This window comes from Lygodium microphyllum, chromosome 19, assembly GCF_053477565.2.
Source record: "Lygodium microphyllum isolate KBCC chromosome 19, Lygodium_microphyllum_v1.1.10, whole genome shotgun sequence".
Lineage (NCBI taxonomy): Eukaryota > Viridiplantae > Streptophyta > Polypodiopsida > Schizaeales > Lygodiaceae > Lygodium > Lygodium microphyllum.
In genome coordinates, this window is record NC_141153.1 from 127,611,026 (window position 1) to 127,634,412 (window position 23,387).

At 40.2% G+C, this 23,387-nt stretch overlaps 1 protein-coding gene across 1 annotated transcript; it reads left to right on the plus strand.

Annotated features, from left to right (window-relative positions):
• The first annotated feature begins 517 nt into the window (after positions 1-517).
• Positions 518-2,729, plus strand: LOC148020362 (transcription factor MYBS3-like). The gene is made up of 3 exons (XM_087700663.1): positions 518-1,001; positions 1,526-1,734; positions 1,856-2,729. Exons 1-3 carry the CDS (start codon positions 596-598, stop codon positions 2,468-2,470), a joined length of 1,230 nt encoding a protein of 409 aa, XP_087556789.1. The 5' UTR covers positions 518-595; the 3' UTR covers positions 2,471-2,729.
• The last annotated feature ends 20,658 nt before the right edge of the window (positions 2,730-23,387 follow it).

Consider the following 23,387-nt stretch of genomic DNA (forward strand, 5'->3'; position numbering starts at 1 on the left):
ATGCAAATTGAGGAAGGATTCTACAAGTACAGCCAATGGTTGCCAACAACATAGATTGAAGGAGATTCAAGAAAACAAGGTGTCATTGTGCAAAGAGGGATGATGCAGTGGTCATGGAGAAGGTGTAAATTGGCTGCATTGTAAACTCACAGGATGATACAACATGTTGGCGATGAGTGTTGTTTAAAATTTGCGAGCACTCTCGTTTTCTTCGATGCTAACAGCACATTTGCGCCTTCGATGCTAATAACACTCTTTGTGGAGTACCAATTTTCTTGGGCTCTCACTATCACTATGGTGGATAGTGGTACTAGTGGGGGCGAGAAGTCCCCCGCTGTAGCAGGGTCGGAGGGGCCTCACAGGCCACTCCGCGAGAGGGGGGGCGCACCAAAAGGGTAAGTAAAAGACTAGTAGTGGGGGCGAAAAGCCCCCGCTCTGGCAGGGTCGGAAGGGCCTCATAGGCCACTCCGCGAGAGAGAGAGAGAGAGAGAGAGGGGGGCGGGGGGCGCGCGCAAAAAGTAAAAGGAGAGACCCGAAAGGCCGCTAATGATATTCAAGGATCCAGATTCCGAATGTCACGTCTATATATATCCATATGCCTCTCGATGTGTCTGTCGTGGAGCGAATCCAATCGCTCACAGAGACGGACGCACAGATACAAACGCACACAGGCGCCGCCATGGCTGTGCCCTCGTCCCGCAAGTGCTCTCTATGCGGGCATGACGGCCATAACTCCAGGACCTGCACCTTCGAGAAGATGTGGGGCGTCAAGCTCTTCGGCGTCAATCTGGTCAGCGGAAACGCATCATCCTCACCCCCATCCGCAGCATCACCCTCATCCCCATCCACCATGAAGAAGAGCGCTAGCACAGGAAACCTCAACGGCTATGGCCATCCTGTCTCGCAGCCAGAGTCCGGGGCAGGCCGTGCGAACCAGCAGGATGGCTATGCATCAGATAGCCTCATCCACGCTAACATCAGAGCTCGGCCCAGAAAGAAAGGTACTTTTAAATCTTTTTTCTTTTGCAACTGCACCATGCTTCACCGGAGCTTATATTTAATCTGTCCTCTGTGATTAGCAACACATTAGATCTTCTTAGCAGAAGAATGCATTCAGATGCTGCATTATGTGTTTACAGATCGAATTTCAATGTCACAAAGAAGGCACAGTTTCAGTGTAGTGGGTGATCCAGATATCTCTGCTCCGTGGGTCAGAGAGAAGCTCTGGTTAATTGAGGCACATTAAAGCTTGGACAAAAAATATTGTTCCGAATGTGTGAATGTGCGCTATGCATGTCAGTTGTTAGGTAGTGTTGTATATCATAGATACACTACCTGCTTATGTATATGTAACTATAATCGTAGTGTGTGCTTATACATATATATACAAATAATGTGCGTGCGTGTGTACACATGCACACACAGACATTCAAACCTTTTGTTTTCATGCAGTTTCTTCCCTTTTTGGTTATTGTGTCTGCAGAATTGACTCTCTTCACTGATCTGACACGTTCTTGTTTCACAGCAACTCCTTGGACAGAAGAGGAGCACAAGTTGTTCTTACTTGCACTCCAAGAGCTTGGGAAAGGCGATTGGAAAGGCATCTCAAAGCAGTTTGTGAAGACAAGGACCCCCACTCAGGTTGCCAGTCATGCGCAAAAATACTTCCTGAGGCAAAGCAGTACAAACAGACGGAGACGCCGTTCTAGTTTGTTTGACATGAAGCCTGATATGGTAATTCTACACCTAATAAATGTCATCTATGCATTTGGAATCTCTGCAGTGCTTGCACATGTGTAGACTTATGAAGCTAGTATATGTGGTACTTATTCTGGCAAAATTGATGAACTTGTAGGTTCCAAGTGTGCTTCCTCCAGAAGAGAGTTCTAAGGAGACTCCTCTGGACGATCCTGAAAGGCAGCCGGATCTTGAACCCTCCTTAGAAAAGCCTTACATGCAGTTGTGTCTTGGGCCAAAGCATCTTCCAACAGCTGGCAATGTAGATGGTGCTGGTTACAGTGGAAGGTATGATACTGCACCATGCTCAGAGTCCATGAAAGTACCAAACAAGTCTTCTAATCTGGGGAATGCAGTAGAAGCCTCAGCTTGTGAAAGACCTGTTGACATGTATCCATCAACAGGATATGATCCATCTTTTTGGCAAATGGTCATGATTCATCCATGGTATGGAGAGCATCAGGACTTTGGGAATCATGGGTCTCAACCCATTGCCCCCAAAATTCTGAAGCCCATCCCTGTCCTAGCTGTGCCTATGAAGACCAATGAAGTTCTCAAGATTTCAAAGCTTAACCTTGGCAGATCTTGCCCAATGGTTGAATCAAGATCTTTGAACTTAAGCTTGGGCTTGAACTTGGGCACCACAGAGTCTGCTTTCCAGTCTGTGCGCTCAATGCACAGTGCAGAAATAGATAGTCGAGGCAACATGGGAAGCTCTATAAGGGCTGCCTGAAGTATCTGAGCCATGTGCTTTCTCAATTCTTTTGGTGGGAATAACCCGCCTTCAAAGTACTGTCAGTTTAGCCTATCATTTCAGTATGATAGATTTTGTTTCTGAAATGCCAGACATATGACTTTCACTCAGTGTTTTATTATGAACTGCCTTTTGGCAATCCCTGTACCATGTGTACATCTTCCCTCTTGCTCCTTATCTTGTACAGACAAAGTCCCTCGTATTGTACTATCCTTTAAGGAATAATGGGCTTCTTGCATACAGGTTCTTGTTGTAAGTCTTTGGTAGTGGATTGTCTAAGACAAGACACATAATAAGAAAAGAGAAGGTTAAGAGTACATATGTGCAGACTGCGAAATGCCCGCAATTGAAGCTCGTTTTACATAAAAAATGCAAAACATGTGAATCATGATCTTCTTTTATTAACAATAGATTTGTGGAAATGTTCTCTGAAGTTTTCATACTTGAAGCCTGTTTCTTATCAGAAAACCCGTTTCTTATCAAACACTCAGAGCGAGTGTTCTCTGACTGCATAGCAAGTGGATAAAACATTATACAAGTTTATTGTAATATATTTGACCTTTGTGCTTTGCGTCAGCACAATGTAAATGTATGGTGTGTTGTGATTGGATGAAACCCTTTTGGAAGATACTAACCCACTTTTCCTTCACATTTTCAATTCAGACCATTGTCATTTTATCATCCTGCTTCACTTCTTAAGCTACTTAGAAGGAGCCTAACAGATAATCTCGAATTAAGGGCTAGAATCTCTCGGCTCTTGTACGAAGGCTGTACCGAACTGTTTTTGGTAGGACAATTGGCTCAAGATGTTTTGTGAAAGGTTTTCAACATGCGACCACTTTTGGATATCCTTTCAATTTGTTACTAATTTCACATGGTATCAGATCTGGTGATCTTGTAAGAGTTTCCTGAGATTTTGTGAGCATTGGGTTTTGCGAGAGCAACAAACTAACTCATGATATTGTTGTGACAAACTAACTCATGATATTGTTGTCACCTTCGGCCTTGAGCTCCAAGTTCTCCACGGCGCCCCCGCCCCACCCCACCACCCACTTGCCCAATGAAGACTTGAAGTTGGAACTATTTTCTTGATATGGAGAAAGACACTACTTCCAATTAGACGTCAAAAGGATGACAAATGTAGACATGGCAACCAAATGTTAAGAATGACCACCACTCACTTGGGGGAGAACAGCAGTTTCTACATCCCTTGGAGGCTGGACCAATCTGTATCTTGCCTCTGATGTGGGTTATGGAGCACCCCCTCGATTAGTTCCTTGCAGTTTGTCCAATTGGTACAAACCTCTCTCCCCATCTAGATAATTCTCAATCACCCTTCAATGTTTACATAGTGGTTGTTTCTCTTGATATCTCTTTCAACTAAGGTGCTTTTATTTTTGCATTAAGTTATTGGCACACATTTCGGCTTTAGCTACTTCAGCATAGACTCCGAGTCCATGGTTTGAGAGAGGGTTTCTATCCATTCTTAGTGCATCTAGATTTCAGCTGTGCATCTGTTTTTGCTTACACTCATGCATTTCTTTATTATAAAAGGGTGTCTGAAACACTCTCCTATGAGGGGATTGTCCAAGAGAAACCTTGTGCCCTTGTTGCATTTACTTTGCATAGCATTGTTTTCGTGATTTGGGCAATCGGATGGATGAAAAACCCACGTTTGTGGTTACATTTTTAGGTGAAGCCCATGCATTGTGTACCATGCTTTCCTTTCACCTCATCAACCGATGCATTGTGTGTGATGCTTCCCTCTCACCTCATCAACCCACGTGTGTGATTACATTTTTAGGTTTAACCCATGCATTGTGTACCATACTTCCCTTTCACCTCATCAGCCAGAAGTTTATGGGTTTATTACTCATTTCACAAAGTCAACGGTTACTATGTAGCACCCCATTTCAACTCAACTTTCCTCTTCTTGACACCTTGAGAGAGGTTATCTTACACCATGGTTCCCTTCATTGCAACTTTAGATATGAGCCAAGTCTAAGTTTGAGAAATAGAACCTAAGATTCATAATAGTGTTCCATCCCCTTTGCTATCATGATAGACCTTTAAGAAATCCTTCATGGTACCCTTACTTTGGCATCTTGGTTTCATTGGGGTTAGCTACTTAAGCGACTCAAAGAACATATCTAGGTCATTGAGTAGCTCACTTCAACACATTTGTTTGATGCCTTGGTCCCTTAAGGGTGGTGTGTTGAGGCAAAGAGCTTGATTCTATCCCTTAAGATCCTATTTTAGTCTTGAGAGGGGGTGCTAACCTACTCTTGTCTCTCATATGGCAACAAAACCCATTCCTGGTAAAACTTAGGCATGAAAAGTTATAAATTTTTGTAGGACATATGGCTCAAAAAGTTGTATGATAACTCTTTCATCTCGAATATCCCCAAATCAGTCCTAATCTCATGTCACCGACATGAGCTTTAGCTTTTTCAAACTAACTTATAGACTCTCTAATGATTGAAATAATGGTACAGTTGTGTGCCTATACTCTAGCTTTGCTTGCGAACAGCCTTTCAAATAAGTACTCATGCTTAAGTGGAGAGAGAGAGAGAGAGAGAGAGAGAGAGAGAGAGAGAGAGAGAGAGAGAGAGAGAGAGAGAGATTACTATTTGCAAAAGGCCATGGTGGCATTTGACACCTACACAAATAGTACAATTGTATCAATGTGTCAACAAAGAGTATAATAAGAGTACATGTAAATTAGGTTGCATTTTTATGTTATTCAAAAAACAATTTATACCCAAGTAATGGCCAAAATTTTACATTGGGCCGTAAAAATTGGGCGTATTATTCAGTGCCATGTCATTGTTTTAAGAAACATCTGAATATTGCTTACATTTCAATCCAAAGCTTTTCAATTAAGCTTTTAGTGGAAAAACTTTCTTTATATACATGGCAAACCTCATGTCTTTACAAACCTACAAAGCACTTACATTCGAGCTTCAAGCTTGAAGTACCATGAAACTTGCAAATTGAAAAGTTGAAATTGGATTTTGTATTGTTTGGCTAATAGCAATAACCTTAGTTAAAATAGTCAAATATTTAAATTAAGTAAAATAGCTAAAGTAACTAAATAAGTAAATTAGTTAAAAAAGTAAATAATTAAATAAAATAATTATATCAATAAATTATAAATGAACTATATATATATACACACATTGATATCTAAAGTAAACACATTTAAGGAAAATTGAAGGTTGATCATTCTATTGTGTTAGAGAAATTCTCACACTTTAGAATGTTCATAATGATTTTATTTTAAAAAAATTTGAATGTTGATTATTCTATTGTGTTAGAGAAATTGTCACACTTTAGAATGGTTATAATAGTTAACACTTTATTTTATTATGTCAAAAACTCTCACACTTTAAAATAAACTCATAAAGATTTAAATTTTATTATTATTCTATTGTATTGAAGAGTATCTCACACTTAAGAATAGGAGAGAGAGAGAGAGAGAGAGAGAGAGAGAGAGAGAGAGAGAGAGAGAGAGAGAGAGAGAGAGAGAGAGAGAGAGAGAGAGAGATCGAGATCACTATGTCTACAATTACATTAACCTCTCAATTCTTAAATGGTGCATATATACATGCATCCACACTTATTGGGTGCGTGTACAAAACTTGTCCTTTATCCTCTTCTACTACACACATACACATGATATATTTCATGTCATTTCCTACATTAATTTCTAGAGATATTCCTTCTTCACTCCTTAAAATCTAGTAACACACACACACACACACACACACACACACACACACACATGCACACATGCACACATATTATTTTGTATCTACACATGTACACAAATATATACTCTTACATACATATGTATGCACCTTTTTCAAGGTTCATATGATAGCAATATAGATAGATATGCATTTGCATTCAAGCATGTTGATACCCTGCAAGCTGATTGCTAAGGGCAAAAGAGATGGCAAGATGTTCACTTTGGATGCTTCTATTTCTATGATAATGGAGCAGTTAGAGATGTGAAAATTTGGCCTAAATGCATTGATCATGTAAATATTCAAAGGCTGAAAAATATGCAGCAAAAGGAGGTTGTACTTGGCTTGCCAAAGTTTAAGTGTATGGATCTAGGACATATATGTTCCACTTGTTAGTTGTTTGGAAAGCAAGCAATGTCTTTTGTTTGTTAGACATGTTAAAAATAGTTCTAGACCTTTGCAATTAGTGCATTCTGATGTATGGGGTCCAGCCCATAATGTGTTTTTTGGTGGTGCTAGATATTACGTATCATTTAATGATGATTTTAGTAGGTATACATGGCTATATATCCTAAAGCACAAAGATGAGGTGCTTGATGTTTTCAAGGATTTCAAAACACATGCTGAAAATGAGTTTGGGTGTTTCATGTTTGAGATTTGATGGAGGTGGTGAATATGTGTCTCGGGAAATTTACAAGTACTTGGCAAAGTATGGCATTAAAAGACAGCTTACATGTAGTTATACACCACAACAGAATGATATGGCAGAGAGAAAGAGTTGGGTACTTATGGAGGTTGCTAGGGTCATGCTCAATGAAAAGAATTTACTAAATTGTTCTTGGGTTGAAGCAATTGTTACTACAGTTTATGTCTTGAATAGAACACCTACAACTAGCATTCATGATCTTACACCATATGTGATTAAATTGGATATTGGCCACCTTAAAGTATTTGGTTGTTGCATTGCTTATGTTCATGTGCTGAATGAGAAGATGAAGAAGTTAGATTCAAAGGCAGTTAAGAGGGTCTTTCTTGGTTATGCATAGGACAAAAAAGTCTTTAAGTGCTACAATTCATCTACTAGTGAGACTTTGATTAGCAGGGATGTAGTATTTGATGAGTTGGCATCATGGTATGGTAGTCAAAATGCAGTGGTTTCTGATGGACTAGCCATCCATACTCATGTTGAAAATTATCACTTTACTAGTACGATAGTGAGTGGACCTACAAGTGATGGTTCTTCTAATGTTAGTCCTTGGATAGGATGGTTGCATAGTTATGGTTTTCTATTTGTTGACATGGATATGTCAGTGAGGCGGAGACTAGATCAAGGCAAAGAGAAGATGTTTGATGATGTTAATGGCCCACTTACATTTGGATATGAGTCACATGGCAGTGATAGTCTTGATAGTGAATTGGACATACCATTTGTTATGACACTTGGGGTAGGCAAAGCAGGCATGCATCGCCTCATGAGAGGCAATCACATAGTGAACTATAGTTAAAAAGGTTAGAAAGGGTCAGGAACCCTGTTGATAGGTTGACTTATAGCAGGTATTTAGCCAAACATTTTGCTTACATGACTAAAGTGATGGCTCAAAAAGAGCGTGCGAAGTTCAGTGTGGGAGTTGGAGATAAAAATTGGTGTACTACCATACGGATGAGGAATATGCAGCATTGGTTGAAAATGACACATGGGATTTGGCTAGTTTGCTTGAAAGAAAAACACCCATTGGCTATAAATGGGGTTACAAAGTGAAATGCAAGGCGGATGGATTATTAGAAAGATACAAAACCTGGTTGGTTGCTAAGGGTTATGCGCAGTAGTATGGTTTAGATTATGAGGATACTTTCATCCTGGTTGCAAAGATGACAATTGTGAGAATTGTCATTGCTTTAGCAATATATAAGAAATGCAAGATTTGGCAGATGGATGTCAAGAATGCATTTCTAAATGGAGATTTGATTGAGGAGGTGTATATGGAATAGCCCAAGGGTTATGTACACCCTAATTACTTGAATAATGTGTGTAGGCTAAAAAAGTCCATGTATGGATTAAAACAGGCCACTGAGAGTATGGAATGCTCACATTAGTACGTATTTATAGTATCTTGGTTTTTAGATGGAACATGCATACCATAGTCTATTTACAAAGAAGATAGAGAAGGGTTTTGCATTCTTGATGATGTATGTGGATGACTTGATCATTACTGGTGATGATGGCCTGAAATTAAATCCATGTTGCATGATGAGTTTAAGGTGAAAGATTTTGTAGGAGAGATGAAATATTTTCTTAGGATTGAGGTTGTGTCTACACCTCAAGAAATCTGGCTACTACAAAAATAGTATACTTAGGATATGCTATTGAAATATGAGATGATGGACTATAAGCCCATGGAAACACCATTAGATCAAAATGTCAAACTTGCAGTTGATGTTAGAAGCGAGATAGAGAATGTCACTATGTATAGGGAGCAGTCTAATCTATCTTACTATCACTTGTCCTAACCTTAGTTATTCAATAGGACCGATCAGCTAGTTTATGCAGAAGTCCTGTAAACCACATTTGGATGCAATCAAGAGGATTATCTGAAACATGAAGGGTACTTTTGATTATGGGTTGTTTTATGAGCTTAGAAAGCCACTTGTTTTGACAGGCTATACAGATGCTAATTGAGCTAGCTGTGCCTATGATAAAAGGTCAACCATTGGTTATGCTTTCAGTCTAGGCAAAAAGTATGATTAGTTCGAGTAGTAAAAAGCAGTCTACTGTTACTCTCTCTAGCACATAGGTAGAATATAGAGGTATGAAATGATAATGAACTTCTTAGTGCTTGGATCTAGTATGATAGACAGGGTTGCTAGCCAACAACACACTACTCATATTGTCACAATGCAATGTGACCTTCCTGTCCAACTGTATACACAAGTCATGTAGCAATTTCACAAGCCAAATTGTTTCACATGTAGTTAAGGCATCAAGGAAATGGTACTTGTAGGACAAATTGATAAACTTCATGTGAAGATTCATGATCGAGTAGTTGACATGGTAGAGGTAAGTTTGCTTACTTCAGAAAGCTACTTGGAGTATAGTAGTTAGCTTGAGCTTGAGGGGGATTGTTGAGATTCAAGCTTAGTAGTACTTATGACCGATACTAGATATTTGTAGCCTAGTTGGGACTATAGACATGCGTGTGCCTTGAACGGGTAGGCTAACTATAATTAGTAAACTATGGTCAGTTGCTAGAGGTATCTCTTTACACTATTGTTATTGAGTTAAATTATATTACATAGTGTAATGGAATAATAAAATAATGAGAGAGTACATTCTCTCAGTTGGCAGCTCCATGCCCTTGCCTATATCTTTTCCTCTTTGGACAATCTCCCCTTCCACATTGAAATAAAATAGGATACCTTTGGGATAGCACTCGGATCTAATGGTGAGGGTAAATATGTTGAAAATAGACCCCAAATTATATCACCCCCAAATGGTCCAAGTGGTCAAAAAAATATCTCCTCAAGTGTTATGAAGGAGCAAAAAGAAAAATGCTTATGTTTTATATTTAGTAATAAGTACACACTAGACTATGCCTCAGAATACCCCTATAGGAAGACAACAAAGGTCAAAGTTCATAGCATGTATGTTTTTGAAGATTGGAACAATGATGAGGAGATGTTACATGTTGAAAATGAGGATTATGTAGAGGACTTGGACCAAGAGTAGTTCTATGATCTGGAGGATGGGTTCCCCTTTGACCTAGGTGGTTGCCCATCTCATGATCTTAGTTTGATTATGCCTACTACACCCCACCCAGCTCTACCACTTTCCTTTGCTCCATCTTCATTGATGCATGGATTGGGTCTAGGAGCTCCAACACTTTATGCATTCAAGGGAACATCAATGGAAAATCATGCATTTATCCTTGTGGATCATGGTAGTATATATAGTTTTGTCAATCAATTAGCCATTGATTGGTTGAAATGCACCCTTAGGGGACTACAATACCCCTAAAAGTTCAAGATGACTGGTCATGTAAAAAAGGAGATGGGTGCCCAAAAGGGAATAGGGCATGCATAAAAGCCAAAAATTGAATAGAGAAGCTCATTCTTGGTGTGTGACAAAAAGTGGCTCTCTTCTTCTTCTTGTCTTCTTCTCTTCTCCTTGTTCTTGCTTGTGTGAGAGAGTGAGTGAGGGAGTGAGAGAGAGAGAGTGTAGGGAGTGTGTGTGAGGGTGAGGGACTGTGGTGGAGAAGCTCTCCATCTTCTCCTCTCTTCTTCTTCTTCTTCTTCTTCTTCTTCTTCTTCCCTTCTTCTTCTCATGTCTTATCTCGTGCGGCTATGGAGCATGGAGCTTGAAGGCAGAGGTTTGAGGTTGCTTGAGCTTGCATCTCGGATTGTGGAGCTACCGGAAGGTTCGAGAGAGAAAGATACTCGATCGGTCATGGAGGTAAGCTCACTACACTTGTAGGATAGAGGGTATGCATGGCTATGTGAGAGGTATCCATTAGCATTTGACTCAAACACTTGAGAAATAAGTGGTGTGTGGGTCTTGGCAGTCAAGCACAAGCTCCCACATTCTAAAATGGATTCAAGCCTTGAGTGCTTGCATGTCCGAATCAAGTATCGGAGTAGGGTTTTCCCCGAACCATTACTTGAGGCAGATAGGTAGGAGAAGGGGTGTTTGATCTTCATTATTGCAATTAACTATTTTGGATTCTTGAACTTTAGATAGGTTGACTTGATTAGCATCGGTATTTACTTGTGATTTGTAGGTATTTGTAGGCATTTAGATAGGAAAAATAAGAAAAAAAAAAGAACAATATAGTAGGATTTTGCTGTAAATAACAAGCCTAAATTAGGGTGCAAAGAGACAAATGGGGTTGGAATCAAGAAAGAAAGAGAAAGGGGCATTGAAGGAGTGTTGGAAAGGGGGTTTAAGGCCCTAAGGAAGAGAGAGAGAGAGCTCATTTTCACTTGCAAGTTTGAGAGAGAGAGAGTTGAGAGGTTGCTGCAAGAGACTAAGGGAGTAGAGATCGCATCGATTCGCATGATTCGAGTACATACAATGCCTATAGGTGAGCTACCTTAGTTGTTTATGTGTTATAGATCCTATTTGGAGCTTGCGGGACCCTGGGTTTGGGAATCAATCCCAAACAAATCAAATTTGAGCTGTGATGTGAGTTCGCGTGTAGACAATGGGATCTCAAACAGGGTCCAATTTCCATGTTGCTCTGTGGTGACTGGGAGTCTCTTGATGAGAATCTCTTGATGAAGAGACTCCTGAGATTGTTGAAGTTATTGTGTTTGACACTGTCTAGACTAGTGTACCACATCTTTGGGAGAATGTGCTCTTTGTTCTATCTACTTGCCTGGAAGTGCATTGGGGTGTCCTACAACTGGGGTTTTTTACCACTATCTGGATTTGGTAGGATCAGAGTAGGTGAAAAATTGGGTTCTCTTTATCTATCCAATTTCTATCTAATTCTAAGAATCGAGCGTCTGATTTTTTATTTTTGATTTTTGACTAACACCATCTGGCATCTAATTTCAAGTTTGGGTCCGATTTCAATCTTGTGTCTGATTCCGATTTGGATGGATGTCTGATCGGACAGAGAGACCTAGTTCGATTCCGAGAGCGAGCGGTCTCTACCGTATTCATAAAGTAGAATTAGGAGTGAAGAGCTTTACAAGGTCTTGGTGAACAACTTGAACTTGTAAAGGGACGTGCTAGCTAGGGTCTTCGAAGCTCCGTCAAAGAAGCCATATGTGTGGATGACATGCTCAAAGAGAGAGGCTCAAAGGCCATGCCAAGATAGTGTAGCCCCTATAGAACATTAGAGAGAGGTACAATCGTTAGTGAGAGTAACCAAGAGAAAGGAAAGAGTGTTGACCCTAGATAGGAGTTGGTGGATACAAAGCTAGAATTGGCCAAGTTCCAAGAGATGATAAGAAGACCTACTCGACCTCATGTGCAATGTGTGCATTCTAGAGGGAACCATCTCCTTGCCAAGTGCATGGATCCTATGTAGACCTTGTGCCAACTATGATAGGTTTGTTGGCCATGATGCTATGCATTGCCGTTTACCGAGGAGATTACCATACCCATAGCCATATAGCTAGCCATACTACTTAGAAAATAGACTACCACACTTCAGAAGGGGGGCTCCATTAGCTCTCCAACTGCCTAACGATGCCAAGCCAACTATCCCTAGGATGGACATTAGCCCCATAGGCATACGTAGACTACCTAGACCCTTTGTGACCTATCCATCGAGCGACACTCCGATACACTATGTAAAGGAGTCGAGGATGACACATACATAAACCCTTACATCTCTTACAACGAAGAAGGTTACCCAATTCTGATGGATTTTAGACCGTGCTAGTGATGATGTTAGGTCGAGGAAGGGGTAGATGTCTAGGAGGACAAAACCAAGAACCTATTGCATGTTGAACTTGCGGCCATCCAGGGCACATCTCATATGTTGCCCTGAACAAGAGCAAGACAATCAGGAAAAGGACAACCCGAGATGCCCTGAGTGTGGAATCACTCATTTATAAGCTGAATACCCTAGGTGAAAACTGTCCACCACTAGTTCAGCTATCATGTGGTCGATATCTTCAGGACTATTTGAAGTAAAAAAACTTGATGGAAAAACCACTCCCATCTCATTGAACATCATGACTAGAGAAAAAATGAAGCAGGTTTGCATTTCATTGCCATGACCTAGCAATCTAGATGCATCCTTGATGGGAAAGAAGACTTTCCGAAGGAATAAAAAGAGGGCTAACACCAAAATAACACTAAAAATGGATAGTGTGACCACATTAACGAGAGGAAAGTGAGTCACATATATAGAGGCTTAGACTTCAACACCCAAGATGGTAGAGAAGGGGAGTGCCAAGATTGGAGAATATCCCGATCCAAGGCACCAATTAGAAGTGGTTAACAAGGTTAAGGAGTGTGGAGAGAAGCCCAAGAGTATCTAAAGGATGTTAAGCCCATTCTAGAAGATGAGATTAATGAACTCTTTAGTGTGAGAACTCTTGTCTCACCGACATGCATAGAATCAAGAGATACATATGCATGTAGCACCATGAAGACCAGGCCTAGATGCCATGGGTGGGAACACTACCCAAGATCAGTGGCAAAAGAGTGTAGGGCATGACGAAGTGGGCAAACTACCCAAGATCAATGGCAAAAGAGTGTAGGGCATGACGAAAGGAAAGCGGCTAGCAGTCTACTTATAAAATTGATATCGACTCGTGTAACTTTACCGATGGGGGATCTAGTTAGGCAAAATCCCTCAGTAGTATGGCGAGAGTCAAAGCAGTGGGTAGAGAGATCTAATGAGGTGAGAGTAGCTGACTTGCACGAACATGATGTAGCCACTCAGATACCTAGCCTAACACTAAACTTAGTGCCTAAATCCTTGCATTTAAATGCTTTCTAGGAGGGCACATAGATACACATAGTCCTACCAGTGGTAGCATTAGGAGACATCACAAGAAAGGGGATTGTAAACACAAGAGTGGGAGTTAGTGTACTTAGTCATGTGTCCTATAGGCTTGGGATAACCCACCAGTGGAGACATGAAGGTTTAATGTCACATTGGCTAATTGCATGAAAGTTAAACCATTCAGAGTATTGAAGGACTGGCCCTTGAAAATAGCAAGTGTCTAGTTTTCCATGAACTTCATAGTTATGAAGGGAGTAGACTAGGATATTTTGCTAGGCTAGCCTTGGATGTGGAACGCACGAGAAATTAAAGACTAGGGTAACGATTTTATATTCCTAGGTAACAGATCGGAGGTAGTAAGAGTCGAGAAGGATACCTGGAAGACCACACTGGCTGACTTAGATGCCATATCCTCTATCTTGAAGAGAGACTCACAAGCTAGGAACTCTTACAGACCTTTAACGAAGTATATCCCCTACCTTGAGGATGAGCAGGATTGGATGCACGTGCTAGCCACCATTGACCTACCATTCTTAGACGATGAAGAGGATTATAAGTGGGATAAACGAATAGCCGGTGAGTCCTGTAGAGCCACCACATCTCAAGTGCCAAAGGGAAAGACCCTACCATTAGTGCCACTTTGTATGATGGCCAAAAGCCCTAGCAAACAAGCAATATCTACTTCTTTCCACATCCTATCCAATAGACTTGAGCTCCAAGGAATCCTTGAGTATTTCACAAGGGAGCTAGTTGGTCACCCATCTACCAATCTTAAACCACTCCTGGACAAACCAAAACAGCGATGGACTAAAGTGCATGACCTAAACTTGATGTACAATTGGGCATTAGTCACACATGAGAATAGAGGCCTAGGCGAGCAGTCAGAATGTAGTGATTCACATGCCGATTACAATGACTTCTACTCCACAAATGAGGAAAGTGAAGAAGAGGTCGAGATGGTAGAGTATGATATAGATGGCCAAGTGATCGAACAAATAAGAGTAGACCCCAAGCCATGGAAAGCCAAGGACTTTAGAATTGAGAAGGAAGTCTTCAGATTAGAATGCGAGCACACTTGGTTAGATAACTTAGGTGTGATGGACTATGAGCAAGTAGGATTGACCCAACCGAGCACCATACCTCTCCTTAGAATGGAATTAGTCTTAGAGCTACGACCACGAGGGGAAACTCTTTCCTCTAACGAGGTTTGCGAGTTTAACCCGGATTTGGAATTGAGCTCTGAGAGTGACCTAGAGATACCTTGACAACCTAAGACCAGATACACCAAAGGGGACCTACTAGTCCATCTTTAGCGCAGATGGTTGAAGGAGAAAAAGAGAGGACAACCAAAGGGGTTGGAAGCTGAATAATAGTAAAAGAAACCCTAAGACCTACCAAATTGCTTCACTAAATTTAAAAAAGGAGACATAGTAGTGATTTTGTTGGGCACAAAGAGACATGGACAAGCAAATGAACCAATTGAAGGGCTTGATAAGGTCAAGAAGGTAAACTTAGTGGAGCAACATATAGCTAGCTAGGAACCAAGTGTTCCATGCTAGGACAAAACACATTGAGGTGCACTACCACTTAGTGAGAGAGAAGGTACTTGTAAGAGAGATTGACTTGGTATATGTCAACACACAAGATCAAATAGCTCACATTGTCATAAAGGCATTGGGTACAAATAAGCTTTGAAAGTTCCAAAGCTTACTTGGAGTTGCAGAGATAGAGTTGAGCTTGAGGGGGAGTATTGAGATGTCAAGATCAACACGTGCAAACATTAATGATGGACCACCTGGCTAGATGGGTCCGCACATCTACACTTAGCACGTCGAAGATCATTATGATTCTCACATGACCATTGACTTATCACTTATTATATTTAGTTTGTTACACCTACCTACAACTGGCATAGATATAGCGTGAGTCGATTAGTGTAGTTAGTTATGCACTGTTTGATCTCCTCCACTATATCTTTGATAATCGGTCTGACAATCGCAATAGGAATAGGCATTGGCATAGACACATGCTGAGAAATAGGAGAAGTAGTGGACGGTGCAATAGGAGAAGTCATGGTAGGAGAAAACATTGTTGGTGGTGGTTGCATCCCGTTCTACAAGCGAGCCTTCCATCTTCGCCTCTTTGTCAATGTAGAAACCACATCGACAGTGTCTTGTCAATTTGTCTTCAATCCTATAGGCTGCGTACGGTTCTCTAACGACTCTCCCAAATCATCCTGAAGTGCAGGATCAGTCATTTGTAAGAATAACTCCACTTTCTCTAAGTTCAGAGCTCTTTGCTCTAATGCATTCAATTGGTTGTATCACTCTTCAAACTCTTGTAACAATTCAAAAGCAATAAGTTCTTTGTTGGGCTAATAAACCCACTCTCTGAATGTCTTTTGTGTAGCAATATAATAATCTAGTGTAAGTTACTCATGAATATATGTGTGCTTCACGTGGGTCCAAAATAAGGTATTTTAAAATACCATTTTTATATATTTTTTACATACAGATTGGTGTAATATAAAGAGGTTATTTACAGATTGAATTGAAAAGGGTTATGTTTTATTTCGAAAAAATTCATAGATAAGGATATTTATAAATAGGCCTCAAATGCACGTGATGTAGAGTATATACATAAAGTAACTTCCCTGAGATAATAATCCTCCAAAAAATATTCATCTTTGAGCGCTTTCTTGAAAGTATTCCAGTCAAACTCATGTACAAATAAATCTGTCACTCTAACTCACAAAGCACGCGTGAAAAGCCGTAAAAGAAATAGTTGCCCTAGTTGGTCGAAACCCTGAAGAAGTGCATCTGGATTTTAAATGCCTTAATGTAGGTTGAAACATTCTGGTCAACAAATGATTTTCACTAACTAACCATAGCCTCAATTGCCTTAGTTGCACCAAGTGCATGCTCCTGTTCTTGATGCAACAGTCATTGTTGATCCAACTACTGCTGATGCAACTGCTATTGCTGCTGCATATATAATTGCATCGTCTCATTTTGCATCATAATGGGTTGAAGAAAGAGTTTGTAACAAAGTCTTCATCTCATTGGTTGAAAAGGAAGAAACAATCGATGATGAAGATGGATAATTCAAAGGATCTCCCATCTCGATGAACATAAGTGACGCTTTCATGTCAGGTTTGTTGAGATGGCAAGCTCAACACGTGCGGACATCGATGATGGACCGCCTAGCTAGATGAGTCTGCACATCTACATATAGGACATTGGTGGTCATTATGATACTCACATGGCCACTGACTTATCGCTTATTATATTTAGTTTGTTACACCTACCTACAACTGGCAAAGACATAGCTCCAATCGATTAGTGTAGTTGGTTATGCACTGTTTGACTTAGTAGGCCACTTTCCTTTATGTTGTATCTTATCTATACTTTGTATATATTGTATAGTGTGTGGAAGAAGAAGAAAAAACCAGCAAGAAAACGTTTTGGCCTCCATCTCTCTTTTTGTGTTCTTGAGTGAGCTTCCTCTTGTGTATACAGTGTGTGTTTGGTGCCGCAGCTCAAGCAAGTTCCCCCACCGCGCGATTCTTGACATGGTATCAGAGCCGTGCCACTGAGAGAGGCTGATTTCAAAGGCTGAAGTGAAGGAGAAGAAGCAAGGTTTGAGCAAGCAAGCCACGGGTAAGAAGCTCTCCCATTCTTCCACTCTCTCTCTTGGATAGTGCCTGTGGAGGCATTGGAAGCAGGGTCGAGCAAAAATCTCAGATTGCCGTGAAACATAAGGTTTATCTGCAAACGGGTTGTAGATTATATGTACTATTGAGCAATCAGTGAAAAAGGTTGCTTGGCGTAGTGCTGTGCATGTATTGTGAAAGATTGCAGAAGACTAGCTTGCTGTGTTGTATCCTTGTTTGTGATAATGATAGAGAACAGTGGAAATCCCATTATTGAGAAGCTCAACAAGAACAACTACCCTTCATGGAAGTTCCGCGTGATGAACTTCCTCATTGGAAAGGGCCTTTATGAGTTTGTCTCAGGTGAAGAAAAGGAGCCAGAGCTGGGTATCCCTCCAACTGTAGATGAATTAAAAGCATGGAAAGAGTGGAATGTGAAAGATAAAAAGATGATGTACTAGTTATCTGCAGTCATTGATAATACTATGCTGGGACATATCAGGAATGCAGAAACTTCACATGCAGCTTGGACAATTTTTGAGAGCATGTTTTCAGTAAATACAAAGGCACGAAAGATTCAACTCAAGCAAGAGTTGAATGCCTTGAAGAAAGGGAAAATGTCTATCAATGAGTATGTGTTGAAGGTAAGAAGCATTGGAGATGCTTTAGCAGCGATTGATGCAAAGCCGGATGATGATGATTTGGTTTTATCCACTCTGAGTGGCCTTAACAATGAGAAGGCATGAAAATCATTTATTACTTCAGTATATGTACAAAAGCCATTTCCAGATTTTGATGAGTTGATCTCTCTCATGATTACTAAAGAGATCAATATGTAGGGTGATTCGTCTGAAAGAAATGGTGAACAGGTCCAAGAATTTTACTCGAATTCAGGAAGAGGACGTGGTAGATCCTCTTCGAGAGGCCGTGGTATGGGACGTGCTGGCGATAACCAGCAAAACAGGTTCAATCAATAGTTTGGTGAAATGCAGGTTTTTGGAGGCAAAGGAAAATTTAGAGGCAGGGGGAGCTCTAGAGGAAGAGATGGATGGCAGAATAGAGGTTTTGGCAATTCTTATATTGTTTGCCATTATTGTGGCAAAACATGCCATATTGCAGCCCATTGCTATGCAAAGAAGAATGATATTCGCAGTGGTAAATTGTAGCAAGGAAACTATGCATCGTCTTCACGACAAAATGAAGACAAAAATGAGCGTATGTTTGTTATGCATCATATGATGAATGTAGTTACAGGAAAGGGGACACATGATGATGTATGGTATGTCGATTCAGGTGCATCTAATTGTTGGGGGTAAAGGCGCCTCCGCCTAGTTGCCCGTATATTACTACATTGACAGTCACCGCCACTGCACACTGCAGGTGGCGGGCGCCCGTCACCGTCACTTTATTCTTTATTCTTTTAGTGACAGTTTGAATAAAGGAAGGCTCGATCACACATTGTGACTGTTGGAGTTCCCATTTCTAGTCTCTCCCTTTCTTGCTCTTGCTCTCCCGCCATAGCTCTCGAGTCCAACTTCGATCTGTCGCTCCCTTTCAACTGGTATCAGAGCTTTGCTTTCTGACCCTTGAGCTTGGTTCCTGGCATTCTCAGCTTCCCATCAACTCCCTACTTGCATTGGGTCTCCTTCTCGGTAGCCATATCCGACTCCTTCGAGCTCCCATTACTCCCCGGCTTCCCGAGCACCTTCCTGGCATTGTTGGGCACCTTCAGGGCATTACTGTTAGGGCTTGAATTCCATCATCTACTTAGAACTATTTTATACCTTAGTACTAGCATACATGTAGAACCAGCATATGGAAAGTGACCTAAGATGTCATATGAAGCATTCAGGTTTTTACCTGACATTCAGGCGCCTTCTGGATAGTCAAGAGTTCGTGTCTTTTGTATTCTTGCGTGATGAGAGAAATGAGATATTCTTCAGGACATTGCCAGATTCTAGTCGCTTATGTCTGGTTCTAACACTGTGTATCTGTGTCCTGAATATTCGTGATGTCTATTTCAAGTTATTTGATCAGGAGTGAATATGATGATGATAAACTGTGTGATAGTTTTCAGGACAGTGGTTCAACATTGATGTTTAGGATATGTAGATCATGTTTGCGTGGTATTCTTAAAGATTAGGTATGTGTAATGACTGTAAATTGTGTCAAAAAGTTCCATGCAGTGCTAATTTCTTGCATTTCCTGTTATGGTCTTGATGGTCCATAACACTTTGGTGATCTCTGCTAGGTTCAGGAAAATAATTTCTTGATTTAGGTACAGATTTGGAATTAGGTCCTAAGAGATTCAGGCGACAGGAGTGCTGAAGCAAGAATTTGTTAGGATCAGTCTGTGAATGAAGACAGTGCTGGCAGTTATGTAATGACTGATAAAAGAAAGACGATCTTTTCCAGGAAGACACAGGAGATATGGTTTCGTTTTTGAGGAAAAATGCTTCAAGATCTTTCACAAATTCAAGGCGTTTTTGTATTTTCATGCATTTTTTTGCACTTTTACAAGTTGCAGATGTCAGGTCATCTGTGCATAAGAAAAATCCTGCAGTCAAGTTATTTGAAGCACGACATCTTGAAGTTCTTATTTCTTAAGAATTCAATCACTTCAAAAGTTATAATGCTGTGGATTCAAGGCAGATTATTCAGGATGGCATGTTCATAAAGAAAGGCGGTCATGAAGTTCAAAGATAGGAAATATCAGATCTGCAATTTTCTGGATAGCATATTGCTGTGAACAATCATGCTGTGGGCTATATGTTTGTATGTCATTTTTGAAAATCAAGTGCTATTTGTGGCTGATATCAATTCAGGCAATAAAGGGACTGTAATATTCAGGGCAGTGTGTTTATGCAGTCAATTATGATGTCTACAGCAAGTCTATATGGCATTCTTGAAGATTATATGTTGCCCATGGTTGTTCTTGAAATTTGGAACCAATATGCTATTTATGGATGTTTCAAGTGGTCCTCAAACTCAGATTTGTTGGTGCAAGAATGGAGATGATTAAGAAGGATAGGATTTATGTTCACTTGGATAAGGAAGAAATGCAAGATGCAAAAAGAAAGGAATTTTCAGGCAGTTTCCTGAAGTGCATGAATTTTCAAGTAATTCCCTGAATTGTAGGAATCTGCAGGTCTCTTATTTGAATTGCAGGAAATTTAGGTTGGTTATTTGAATTGCAGGATGACAATGATAGGCATAACTTGAATCGCATGAAAGATGGAAGGAAGCTTGATAAAACTGAGAAGTCTTGTCAACAAAGGAGTTTTTTTGGCATTTTTCAAGATCTATCTGCAAATGAGTGCTTCAAGCATCCTAAACTGTTAGAATTGCAAGAATATCCTGAGTACCATAGGCTGAAGACTTCTACTCTATCACTGTAGAGTTTTGAGGTTGGTTGAAGGAAAAGCAAGTTATTTTCAAACAGTAGCTATGCTTCATTATGGGTAAATCCAAGAAGAAGGACAAGCGATGCAAAATCTATTTTGAGCATGGCCATACTTCAAAGTGTTGTCCATATGTTCATGAGTCCTGTAGAAGAGGAAAGTCATGTAAGTATTTCTGCATGTTTGATCTATGTAAGCAGTTCAATGGTATCCGCAAGAAGTTCTCTTCAGCAGCAAAGAAAGGTTCCGATTCAAGGCTGGATAAAGCATGGGAAAAGCTTACTTCTTTTGAGACTGTACTTGATGATGCTTATGAATGGCATGATGATCATGAAGGCCAGAAGGTTAAGTCTTGCTCAAGTTTGAAGCAGGTTCAGAGATTGCTTAGAGCAGTTGAGAAGCTCAAGGAGAAGTATTATGATGTTTTGGATTCAGATCAGGATTCAGATTCAAGTGATGATGATGATTGTTACCCTTTACCTATGGTTTTGCCAAAGTTTGAGGCTGAGGGAGTGAGAGAGGACAAGAGCCAAAGTAGCCAAAGATCCTCGAGTACCCCAAACCCAACACAGGAGCTTACCAATGGAAGAGTGGAGCATCACACACCTTGTATTGACAACTTGAAGGTATTTTCCATAGTTTTGGAGTCTTGCAAGCTGTTATAATCAATCTCGAATCTGTTTTATTGAAGAAGAAAGAAGTGATGAAGTTATCATCAAGGAAGTTGATCAGTTTGATGATCAATCTGGTGATCAAGAAGATCAGTTGCATGTTCAAGAAGATGATGCTATCATGTATGACAAGCATGAGGCTGATGTTTTTCTTAATGAAGATGCTATTATGGATGATTTTCTTTGTTCTCTTACTAGTTTTGAGGAAGATTATGCATCAAGGGAGTCAGATTTCACTGAAGAGGCTTTACAAGTACTTGAAATGCCACTGCCTGTAGTGCAAAATCCATCATTTCAGGATGTATTTTTCCAGGATACGTATATTTCCAACATGCTGAATACTATTCCAGGTTATTTCAATATTCAACCTAAAGAAATTCAGCCATTTTTTTACTGCTGTCAACTCTCTAGTTCATTGCCTGTCTGAGCAGTTTTCAGGACAGCAAGCTATGGGACAGCAACAGATCAGTTTTCAGCCAGTTTTAGGACATCAAATGAACAGTTTTCAGCAAGGTATAGGTCTACCACAGCAGGCTGAAGGTCAAGAATTGCAGAAATCAGTCCATTCATGTGGTTTTCATGAAGATTTGCATGAGTTATGTCCTATGACTCAATCTTCAACTGAGATGATTGAATGGCTTTCTTCTGAGTTGGAAAAGGAGAGGAATGCAACTGAAATTGCGGCAGTTGAAGCTTTATCTGCCATTAATTGGCTTCAGGAAGAGAAAGCATTGCTTCAACAAGAGGTTTTTCATGTTAGGAATGTAATGGATTTGAAAGTTTCTCATTATTGGGAGGTCATTAATGCTCTTCAAGCAGTTGTTTCTCAGAAGGATAATGTAATTGCTGATTTGCATACTCAATTGGCTTGTTCTTATATTCCAAATCATGATGTTATTCTTGAGGATCTGTATGCACAGACAATTGATATGGTAGATGAAATAGATAGTGATGTGGAAGAATTATTTTTTTAAAGAAAATGATTCAATGGTACCTGTGTTCGAGATAAATGTTGATGGTATCATTCAAGGGTATCAGGAGCAGCTCAACATGGCTGGAAATGCAGTTTTAGAATAGCAAACTGTTCAATTTGCAGTCCGAAATTTGTCAGGGCAGCATTCAGGAGGCAGTTTTCTTGAACATCAGGAGCAGGTTGAATTTCAGGACAGCATATGGAATGAGAGGTATAAATTAATTCAGGACCAAGGCACTACTTATCCTGAAGTTTTTCAGCAAGAAACTCGTGAAAATCAGCAAATTGGTCTTATTGTAGTTTATGACTGTTCAAGAGAGCATCCTGAAGACTTTTTGGCAAGGAGCAGTCTAAAGTTCAAGAAAGTTTAGGAACTGAATTGGATAAATTATTTCAGAATTCTAGAGCTATGTACCCTGATCGTGAGCAGCAGGAAAATTTCCGAAATCAGGATACTAAAGACTTTGAGCCTGTAGTGGACAATGCAGATGTGAATGATCAGGATAATGATCAAGTTGTTAATGCTTTAGTTTATCCTCATATTTCTGAAGTTTTTAAGTATTCTAATTTGTTTGGAAATGAGGTTGAAGCCAATAGTATTGTGCAAGTATCTGCCGTAGTGAATATCTCTGCAGTTGATGTTTTGGCAGAAATGATTTATATTGTTCAGGATAATCAGTTTTTGAGCATGGCAATGAGGATATTGGATAAGTTAGATGATATTTCCAGAAGTATATTGCAGTTTTCTCTATCAAGAAGTTACGTCAGAGGTATTTGATCATTTTCTTCAGGGTTTACTTCAATTCTCAGGTCTCACAGGCTGTAAACAAGTTGTGGGCAGCCATAACTCACACCTCTTGGAGCTTTCTTCACCTGGATCTTGCTTCCAGCCTATCAAGGCTTGCTGAGGCTTGGTGTAGACCTTCTTTGGCCCTCATTTGTGCCCCCTTTGGGCCCCATTGTTGACACGTGGGACAACAGACCTCCCCC